General features: G+C 48.5%; 1 protein-coding gene across 1 annotated transcript; it reads left to right on the top strand.

Annotated features, from left to right (window-relative positions):
* Nucleotides 1–4,785: 4,785 nt before the first annotated feature.
* LOC139250668 (histone-lysine N-methyltransferase PRDM9-like) lies at nucleotides 4,786–9,645 on the top strand. The gene is made up of 2 exons (XM_070873044.1): nucleotides 4,786–5,082; nucleotides 6,219–9,645. The coding sequence occupies exon 2, from the start codon at nucleotides 6,583–6,585 to the stop codon at nucleotides 7,597–7,599; it is 1,017 nt and encodes a 338-aa protein (XP_070729145.1). The 5' UTR covers nucleotides 4,786–5,082; nucleotides 6,219–6,582; the 3' UTR covers nucleotides 7,600–9,645.
* Nucleotides 9,646–11,467: the final 1,822 nt, after the last annotated feature.

Consider the following 11,467-nt stretch of genomic DNA (forward strand, 5'->3'; position numbering starts at 1 on the left):
GCTGGTGGGAAGCTGCCTGCTTAAAATGCTGCAGTCGCGAGGTGAAGGTACTGCCACAATGTACGTCTTTACAGCGGTTTGGTTCAATGGAGTGGCTTGCTAGGCTGTTTCACAGGGCTGTTAAGCGCCAATCACATTGCTGTGGGTCTGGATTCACATATAGGGCAGACCAAGTAAGAATGGCAGATTTCCATCCGTAAAGGACATTCGTGAACCAGATGGGCTTTAACGACAATTTGGTAGTGACATGATACTAACCTTTTATTCCAGATTTATTTAATTAACTCTATTTAAATTTCCCCGCTGCCGTGGTGTAATTTGATCTAATATATCCGGGTCATTAGATTGCTGATGTACTAGCCCAGTAACTTAACCATAAGGTAATGTACAACTATTATACATGGGACTATGCTACAGTTGTACAGGGCCTTGGTGAGGCCACACCTGGAGTATTGTGTACAGTTTTGTTCTCGTAACCTGAAGAAGGACATTCTTGCTATTGAGGAAGTGCACCGAAGGTTCACCAGACTGATTCCCAGGAAGGCGGGACTGACCTATCAAGAAAGACTGGATCAACTGGGCTTGTATTCACTGAAGTTGAGAAGAATGAGAGGGGACCTCATAGAAACATTTAAAATTCTGACGGGACTGGACAGGTTAGATGCAGGAAGAATGTTCCCAATGTTGGGGAAGTCCAGAACCAGGGGACACAGTATAAGGATAAGGGGTAAGCCATTTAGGACCGAGATGAGGAGGAATTTCTTCACCCAGAGAGTGGTGAACCTGTGGAATTCTCTACTACAGAAAGTTGTTGAGGCCAATTCACTAAATATATTCAAAAACGAGTTAGATGAAGTACTTACTACTAGGGGGATCAAGGGATATGGTGAGAAAGCAGGAACGGGGTACTGAAGTTGCATGTTCAGCCATGAAGTCATTGAAAGGCGGTGCAGACTAGAAGGGCCGAATGGCCTACTCCTGCACCTATTTTCTATGTTTCTATGTTTCTATGTTTCTATGAGAGGCGATTCTCTGGTCCCGGTGTGCAACAAACGAATCCCCACAAATTGCCAGGTATAACCTCAGAGCAGTGTTTTTAATTACATTCCCACTGCTCAAAGGCCCAATACATGTAGTATGATATAGTGTATATGGATTTTAGCAAAGCTTTTGAAAAGGAGGCACAGGTAGACTTGCCACGACAGTAATTGCCCAGGGAATCGAGGGTTAAGTGATAAGCTGGATCCAACATTGGTTCAGAGGCAGGAAGCAAAGGGTGTTTGTTGATGGGTGTTTTTGAGACCAGAAAGCTGTGTCCAATGGGGTTCGATAGGGCTCAGTTTTGGGTCCCTTGCTTTTTGTGGTATATAAAAATCACCTGGGCTTGAATATTGGGAGTATATTAAGGAGTTTACAGATTACACTATAATAGGCTGTACGGTCGATAATGAAGACGAAAGCTACAGACTGTAGGAAGATATCAATGTACTGGTCAGCTGGGCAGATCAGTGGCAAATGGAATTCAATCCGGATAAGTGTGACGTAATGCATTTAGGGAGCTGGAACAAGGCAAGGGAATACATATTAAATGGTCGGACACGGAAAAGTGTAGAAGAAAAAAAGTGGCCTTGGAGTGCAGGTCCACATATTCCTGAAGCTAGCAGGCCAGCTAGATAACGTGCTTAAGAAGGCATATGCCTTTATTAGTTGAAGTTTTTGATCGAAAATAATAGACCCAGGTTCGTGATCTGGATGAATGTTAAATAAGAGACAAGTCAAATGAAGTAAAGAATAAGATACCTTTACTGAGAAAAAAGAACAATTAATAATACAGTTTACGAAGAAAAGAGAAGTATGATAACATGCAACAACGCTCACGGCCTTCCGCCCGTCGAGACCTCCACAAGCGACGGCTGGTCTGGAGCATTGCGGGTCTCAGCACCGCTCGCGAATCACGGTCCAAGGTGAAGTTCAAAGAGCTACGGGACAGTGCTGTACCTTTATACTATCAAATAAACATACTACTGAACAAAACATGGGTGCATATGGCTTATGGCCAACTCCTAATCTGTAAAGCCCCAGGTGCTCGTCCACAAAGCATGAGACCTCGAGCCGTGGACCATCTCATAACCAGCTGGTGTGCGTCTCAAGGTCGCTTCCCGCTCTCTCTCTCGAAATATCAACAACATTCTACGGGGCATGGGAGCAGAGGTACCCAATGAATGACTAAATATCACAATTAACCCGATGTGATTAACCCCATACAATACAATCCAGCCATGAAATTTAGACACTATAAGCAATATAATCAAGTTGAAGGCGTAATGCATCAGTTACACGTTGAGTGCGCTCAAGCAACGGCCGCAATCTACACCTAAGAATACATTCAAGCAGTAATAACGCGACGAGTACGACAACGATCAGAGTTAGGTCTGCAGTGGAAGGAAGGTTAGTAATTGTCTTGTGTACGATCAGTGTTAGCTAACCACCACCCTGTACGGCCATCCCATGCTGTGTTTGAGGATGGAAGTAGCACAGCCACAGATAACGAGACACAGAGTCTGGCCAGCACGAGTTGGTAAGTTGCCATTTTGGGGAGAATTCCTGTGGGAGGGAACATAGGTATGTTAATTAGGCCTCGTTTAGTCAATTTACCCTTGTCAACAAGGAGAGGAATATCTCGACCAGTCAGGAGTACACAATAAGTGTTTGCTTCTCCTTTCGATAAGATTTCCCCTGATTGTAAGTGTTTCTGGGGGTACTGTACCCACATTTGTTCGAAGACCAGGCCCTCAAATCTACGACGAAACCCATGGTCTGCAGGGCTGCAGTAATACTCACCCTCCTGTACGGATCAGAGGCATGGACGACTTACAGAAGACACATCAAGTCACTGGAGATATATCACCAACGATGTCTCCGCAAGATCCTGCAGATCCCCTTGGAGGACAGATGCACCATCACCAGTGTCCTTGCCCAGGTCAACATCCCCAGCGTTGAAGCACCAACCACACTCGATCAGCTTTGCTGGGCAGGCCACTTAGTTCGCATGCCAGACACGAGACTCCCTAAGCAACTGCTAAATGCGGAGCTCCTACAGAGCAAATGAGACAATGGTGGGCAGTAGAAACATTACAAGGACACCCTCAAAACCTCCCTGGTGCAGTGCGACATTAGCACTAACGCTGTGGAGACCTTGGCCGAAGACCACCCTAGGTGGAGAAAGTGCATCCAGGAGGGCATTGAGCTGTTCAAATCTCAATGCTGCAAGCTTGAAGAGGTCAGCCGCAGGCAGCGGAAGGAGCGTCTGGTAAATCAGTGCCACGCCCAACTTTCCCCGACGAATATCTGTCCAACCTGTGACAGGGTCTGTGGCTCTCGGGTTGGACTGTTCAACCACCAAAGAACTTGCTTTCGGGTGGAAGCAAGTCTTCCTCGAGTTCCAGGGACGAGGGGATTAAATGTAGTATCTCCAAATTTGCGGATGACACTAAGTTGGGTGGCAGTGTGACCTGCGAGGAGGATGCTATTAGGCTGCAGAGTGACTTGGATAGGTTAGGTGAGTGGGTAACTGCATGGCAGATGAAGTATAATGTGGATAAATGTGAGGTTATCCACTTTGGTGGTAAAAATAGAGAGACAGACTATTATCTGAATGGTGACAGATTAGGAAAAGGGAAGGTGCAACGAGACCTGGGTGTCATGGTACATCAGTCAATGAAGGTTGGCATGCAGGTACAGCAGGCGGTTAAGAAAACAAATGGCATGTTGGCCTTCATAGCGAGGGGACTTGAGAACAGGGGCAGGGAGGTGTTGCTACAGTTGTACAGGGCCTTGGTGAGGCCACACCTGGATTATTGTGTACAGTTTTGGTCTCCTAACTTGAGGAAGGACATTCTTGCTATTGAGGGAGTGCAGCGAAGGTTCACCAGACTGATTCCCGGGATGGTGGGACTGACCTATCAAGAAAGACTGGATCAGCTGGGCTTTTATTCACTGGAGTTCAGAAGAATGAGAGGTGACCTCATAGAAACCTTTAAAATTCTGACGGGTTTAGACAGGTTAGATGCAGAAAGAATGTTCCCAATGTTGGGGAAGTCCAGAACCAGGGGGGTCACAGTCTGAGGATAAGAGGGAAGCCATTTAGGACCGAGATGAGGAGAAACTTCTTCACCCAGAGAGTGGTGAACCTGTGGAATTCTCTCCCACAGAAAGTAGTTGAGGCTAATTCACTAAATATATTCAAATGGGAGTTCGATGAAGTCCTTACTATTCGGGGGATCAAGGGGTATGGTGAGAAAGCAGGAAGAGGGTACTGAAGTTTCATGTTCAGCCATGAACTCATTGAATGGCGGTGCAGGTTAGAAGGGCTGAATGGCCTGCTCCTGCACCTATTTTCTATGTTTCTATGTTTCTATGACCTTTGCCGGTGATGATTATGGATAAATCAATTATTCGACACACCTTGTTTGAAACAAGCTGGTGTATTCACTATTTATCCAGAGTATTAATCTCAAGCTCAGGAATGGTGGTGGGTGGGGGGGGGGGGGGGGGGGTGGTGATGAAGACCAGCAGAATCATAGTCGAACTGCCAGAATGAACATGGTTCAGTGCCCAATGCAATCATAGTAAATACCTTCAATTCACTAATGGGGGGTGATTATCCATGGCGGCATATTTACCCAGCATTCGCGGCGACAGAGAATGTGCCCATCCCAGACTACAGGGGGCCCGGTGCGCAGGCGCGGGGACCCGTCTGTGTTCGGTGCATGCGCGGCATCGTGCAATGGCGGAGAGGACGCAGTGAACGTGTGGTCTCGGAAAATAACTCGTTTTCAGCGGGTCGCAGCGGAGCAATGGCGCAGCGGGTGAGCGGGGAGGCTTGGTAAACAACCGGTGGCCGCCGGAAGCCCGGAATAATAACCGCAATGTCGGCGGCTGCAGCTTCCGGGGCTTTCTCCCGCTCTCGGGCCGCGGGCTGACGGCGGCCATCTTTGTGCAGGACGATCAGTCGGACCCCTCCGCCATCTTTATTCGCTGACCCGCAACGCGCATGCGTGGCCATCTTGGTGCAGGAGCGAAGTGAGTTGCGTCGGGGTCTTGTTTCTAACCGGTCCGCCTGGCTGCAGCAACAACTTTGTGTCATTTTATTGTCTCAACACCTCGGATTTCTCACCATCTCTCCTAAAGGCACTGCTCAGGGCTCAGCTCACGGCTTACGTCCCAGACAATTGTAAGACGAAAGCCCCAGAGCTGTTCTCTCCCTGGGTTACAATCCCCATGGACAGTCCCCCAGGGTTATTATCCCACCAGAACAGAAGAAATAGGAGCAGGAGCGGGCCATTTGGCCCCCTGGAGTCATGCTCCGCCATTCAGTCAGACCATGGGCTGATCCGATCATGGACTCAGCTCCACTTCCCCGCCCGCTCCCCGTCACCCTTCACTCCCTTATCGCTCAAACATCTGTCCAACACCACCGTAAATATATTCCATGTCCCCAGCCTCCACAGCTCTCTGAGGCAGCGAATTGCACAGATTTGCAACCCTCTGAGCGAAGAAATTTCTCCTCATCTCAGTTTTTAAACGGTCGGCCCCTTATTCTGCGACTATGCCCCCTGGTTTTAGAATCCCTATGAGTGGAAATATCCTCTCTGCGTCCACTTTTTCGATCCCCTTCGTTATCGTATGTTTCAATAAAATTACATCTCATTCTTCTGAATCGCAACATGTATCGGCTCAACCCATCCTCATGAGACAAACCCTCATCTCCGGAACTGTACCCAGCCAGAGTCAGCACATTCAGGGGAGCGGAACCAGTGAGTGTAGAACTGAACCCAGCCAGAGTCAGCAAATTCAGGGGAGGGGAATCAGTGAGTGTGGAACTAAACCCAGCCAGAGTCAGCAAATTCAGGGGAGGGGAACCAGTGAGTGTAGAACTGAACCCAGCCAGAGTCAGCACATTCAGGGGAGGGGAACCAGTGAGTGTAGAACTGAACCCAGCCAGAGTTGGTGATGATAATTGGGAGGGAGGACAAGCAGCCTTCAGACGGGCGACGTGCTTCAATTTCAGGACAGGGATTGGGGAAGAGTGTATGGAACGGGGATTTACAGCTTTGGAGGAACAAGAGAGGAAATAATGTTCCATACAATCTAAATTTGTCGGTTGTGAATTAATGGCCTTTACTTGCTGTAATGATTTGTGTAAACTCCTTTTCCAGGTTATTCGAAGGGCAGGATTTGTTATCGGGACACTCAAACCAAACATCACATCAAGATCTGATGGAATTACTCGATTCATCAGGGCCTGAATATCATTGGCCTTTGAAAGTGGAAGGTGAAATGTTTGTCTGTTCTGTCTGTGGAAACAGATTTCAATCATCAGTCTGACTGGAAAAGCACCGAGACACACACACAACCGAGTGAGAGTTCCAGTGCACTGAGTGTAGAAAGAGCTTTAACCAGTTACACAGCCTGAAAAAATATTGCGCGATTGACAGCGGGAAGAAACCATACATGTGTTCTGTGTGTGGACGAGGCTTCAACTGATCATCACATCTGGAGAGACGCAAGGACACCCACACCATGGAGAAACCATGGGAATATGGGGACTATGGGAAGAGATTCAATGACCCATCTGAGCTGGAAGTTCATCTGGGCACTAACACTAGGGAGAGGCCATTCACCTGCTCTGAGTGTTGGAAGGGATTCACTCAGTCATCCCACCTGCTGACACACCAGCGAGTTCACACCGGGGAGAGGCCATTCACCTGCTCCGAGTGTGGGAAGGCATTCACTCAGTCATCCCACCTGCTGATACACCAGCGATCTCACACTGGGGAGAGGCCATTCACTTGCTCTGAGTGTGGGAAGGGATTCACGACCTCATCCACCCTGCTGAGGCACCAGCGAGTTCACACTGGGGAGAGGCCGTTCATCTGCTCCAAGTGCGGGAAGGCATTCACTACTTCACGCATCCTGCTGAGACACCAGCGAGCTCACACTGGGGAGAGGCCATTCACCTGCTCTGAGTGTGGGAAGGGATTCACGCGGTCATTCACCCTGCTGAGGCACCAGCTAGTTCACAATGGAGAGAGGCCGCTCACTTGCTCTGACTGTGGGAAGGGATTCACTCAGTCATCCGATCTGGTTGCACACCAGCAAGTTTACAGTGGGGAGAGGCCGTTCACCTGCTCCGTGTGTGGGAAGGGATTCACTCAGTCATCCAACCTGCTGATACACCAGCGAGTTCACACTGGAGAGAGGCCATTCACCTGCTCCGTGTGTGGGAAGGGATTCACTCAGTCAGCCAACCTGCTGACACACCAGCGAGTTCACACTGGGGAGAGGCCATTCACCTGCTCCGTGTGTGGGAAGGGATTCACTCGGTTATCCCACCTGCTGACACACCAGCGAGTTCACACTGGAGAGAGGCCATTCACTTGTTCTGAGTGTGGGAAGGGATTCACTGCATTATCCAACCTGCTGACACACCAGCGAGTTCACACTGGAGAGAGGCCATTCACTTGCTCTGAGTGTGGGAAGGGATTCACTGCATTATCCAACCTGCTGATACACCAGCGAGTTCACACTGGGGAGTGACTATTCACCTGCTCTCAGTGTGGGAAGGGATTCACTCTGTAAACACACCTGCTGGCACACCAGCGAGTTCACAAGTGACTGCAGGGTTTGGATTCTGCTGTTGTCCCAGACTGAATCGTGTCCATTCTGACAGTTAGGTTTTCTTTCTGCTGATATTGATTCCCCCTATAACTGAGCAGGAGTTTAATATTCTGGATATTTGACCAATTAATCAAAGGGAAAATGCTCAGATTAAAAATAACGCTGATTGTGATTGCATCTCTCATTAACTCTTTAAGAAAGATAAGAAATAGGAGCAGGAGCAGGCCATTAGCTACGCGAACCTGCTGTGCCATTTAATAAGATCACTTCGCTGCCCACTCCCCATAACCCTTCACTCCATTATCGTTCAAAAATCTGTCGATCCCCACCTTAAATATATTCAGCGACCCACAGCTCTCTCGGCTGAGAATTCCACCGATTTACGACCCTCTGAGTGTAGAAATTTCTCCTCATCTCAGTTCTAAATCCCATTTTCTTAAACTATGCCCACTAGTTCTAGATTCCCTACAAGTGGAAACATCCTCTCTGCATCCACCTTGTCGAGTCCCCTGAGTATCATATGTTTCAATAAGATCACCTCTCATTCTTCTAAACTCCAATGAGTATACGCCCAACCTACTCAAACTATCCCCATAAGTCAACCCCTTCATCTCAGGAGTCAAACTAGTGAAGCTTCTCTGAACTGTCTCCAATGCAAGTATATCCCTCCTGAAGTAAGGAGATTAAAACTGTACGTAGTACTCCAAGTGTGGTCTCACCAATACCCTGTACAGTTGTAGCAGGACTTCCCTGCTTTTATCCTCCATCCCCCTTTCAATAAAGGCCAACATTTCTATTGGCTTCATAATTACTTGCTGTATCTGCATAATAATTTTTTGTGTTTCACACACAAGGACAACCAGGTCCCTCTGTACTGCAGCATTTTGTAATAGCTCTCCATTTAAATAATAAATTGTATTTTTATTTTTCCTGCCAAAGTGGATAACCTCACACTTTCCCACGTTATACTCAATCTCCCAAATATTAACCCACTCACTTAGCCTGTCTACATCTATTTGCAGATTGTTTGTGTCCTCCTCCAATTTGCTTTCCCATTATCTTTGTATCATCAGCAAACCTGGCTACATTACACTCAGTCCCTTCATCCAAATCATTAATATAGATTCTAAATAGTTGAGGCCGATCCCTGCGACACCCCACTAGTCACCGTTTGCCAAATGCAAAATGACCCACTTATCTGTCTTCTGTTAGTTAGCCGACCCTCTATCCATGCTAATATATTAACCTCAAACCCGTAAACTTTAATCTTGAGCAGTAACCCTTTATATGGCACCCTATTGAAAGCCTTCTGGAAATCCAAATACACCACCTCCACTGGTTCCCCCTTCCACACTGCTCATTACATCCTCAAAGAACTCCAGCAAATTTGTCATACATGATTTCCCTTTCCTAAAACCATGCTGACTCTGCCTGACTGTATTATGCTTTTCCAAATGTCCTGCTACTGTTTCCTTAATAAAGAACTCCAGATTTTTTCCACCAACAGATGCTGGGCTAACTAGTCTGCAGTTTCCAGATTTCTGTCTCTCTCCCTTTTGAAATAGGAGTGTTACATTTGTGGTTTTCCAAACCGCTGGAAGTTCTCCACAATCCAGGGAGTTTTGGGAGATTTCAACCGATGCATCCACTATCTCTGCAGCCACTTTTAAGACCCTAGGATGCAGGCCATCAGGTCAAGGGTTTCTTCTCCACCTTTGGTCCAGGCAATGTTTCCACCTTTAGTCCCATTATTTTACTGAGTACTTTTTCTTTAGTGTCAGCGATAGTTTTAAGTTCCCCCTTCCCCATAAGCCTCTAAATTATCTATTATTGGGAGGTATTTAGTTTCTTCTACCGTGAATTCCGATACTAAACATCAAAAGGATTGTATTCAAATATTGAAAGCTGCAACAAATGGAGCTATAGTTTGTTACACAATTGACAATAAAATGAATTGAATCTGCAGCTTGGTTTGGATTTCTCTGGAATGGAGCGAGACATGATGTGCCTTGATATACCGCTGGTGTCCAGTAGATGACGCTGACCCTGCAATTAATTGAGACTGATTGGAGCGTGACTGCCCCCTGGAGCAGGAGGAATGATGGCAGGTCAGGGTCAGGCACTGAACTTGCTGCACCCCACAAGGTCCTCACACACTGCCCCCTCCCTGGGGCAGATCAGGGTCAGACACTGAACTTACTGCACCCCACAGGGACCTCACACACTGCCCCCTCCCTGGGGCCGATCAGGGTCAGACACTGAACTTACTGCACCCCACAGGGACCTCACACACTGCCCCTTCCCTGGGGCAGATCAGGGTCAGACACTGAACTTACTGCACCCCACAGGGACATCATACACTGCCCCCTCCCTGGGGCAGATCAGGGTCAGACACTGAACTTACTGCACCCCACAGGCACCTCACACAGTGCCCCCTCCCTGGGCAGATCAGGGTCAGACACTGAACTTACTGCACCCCACAGGGACCTCACACACTGCCCCCTCCCTGGGGCAGATCCGGGTGAGACACTGAACTTACTGCACCGCACAGGGACATCACACACTGCCCCCTCCCTGGGGCAGATCAGGGTCAGACACTGAACATACTGCACCCCACAGGGACGTCACACACTGCACCCTTCCTGGGGCAGATCAGGGTCAGACACTGAACATACTGCACCCCACAGGGACCTCACACACTGCCCCCTCCCTGGGGCAGATCAGGGTCAGACACTGAACTTACTGCACCACACAGGGACATCACACACTGCACCCTCTCTGGGGCAGATCAGGGTCAGACACTGAACATACTGCACCCCACAGGGACCTCACACACTGCCCCCTCCCTGGGGCAGTTCAGGAATCAGACACTGAACTTACTTCACCCCACAGGGACATCACACATTGCCCGCTCCCTGGTCAGACACGAACATACTGATCACTATTGGGGATGCACGAACTGCCCTGTCTCTGGGGGAGTCACTGCTGGATGGTCCGCAGACAGAAAGGGAACTCCTCCAAACATTCTGGTCATGAATCGCGAGAATAAAAAAAAACCCAGAATCCGAGCACCCCCCCTGGCATTGGTTCATTTTGTCCAGGGGCGCAGTGTCGATCTTGATGACTGGGAGCCAGGGTTGTGCGACGAGGACAGGCTAGTGGAGGGCCTTCGTCTTACTGATGTTTTGTGGAAAGCACATTCCTTCGTAAGCCTCAGTGAATACATCAAGTATGTCCTGGAGTTCAGCCTCGGAAAGTACAATGATGCAGTGTCGTCTGCGTACTGTAGCTCGACGACAGAGGTTGGGGTGATCTTGTATCTGGTCTGGAGATGCCGAAGGTTGAACAGTTTCACACTGGTTCTTTAGCTTAGTTCCACTCCAGCGGGGAGCTTGTTCACTGTGAGGTGGAGCATGGCAGCGAGCAAGATTGAGAAGTGGGATGGGGTGATGACAGAGTCCTGTTTCACCCTGTTACGGACATGGATTGTGTCCGTGATGGATCCGTTGTTAAGGTTCGCAGCCTGCATGTTGTCATGGAGCAGGCGGAGGATAGTGATGAACTTTTGGGGGCATCCGAAATGGAGGAGGAAGCTGCATAGAGCCTCGTGGTTGACAGTGTTAAAGGCCATTGTCAGGTCGTATCGACGTATCAGGCTAACATTCATCTCACCCTAATCTGAGGAAGGACGTTCTTGCTATTGAAGGAGTGCAGCAAAGGTTCACCAGACTGATTCCCGGGATGGCTGGACTGACACATGAGGAGAGACTGGATCAACTGGGCCTTT

This window comes from Pristiophorus japonicus, unplaced genomic scaffold, assembly GCF_044704955.1.
Source record: "Pristiophorus japonicus isolate sPriJap1 unplaced genomic scaffold, sPriJap1.hap1 HAP1_SCAFFOLD_408, whole genome shotgun sequence".
In the NCBI taxonomy this organism is placed as follows: domain Eukaryota; kingdom Metazoa; phylum Chordata; class Chondrichthyes; family Pristiophoridae; genus Pristiophorus; species Pristiophorus japonicus.

What these genes read in the sequence shown, in the direction of transcription:
- LOC139250668 (XM_070873044.1), top strand. Translation starts at nt 6,583, where the DNA reads ATGGAGAAACCATGGGAATATGGGGACTATGGGAAGAGATTCAATGAC.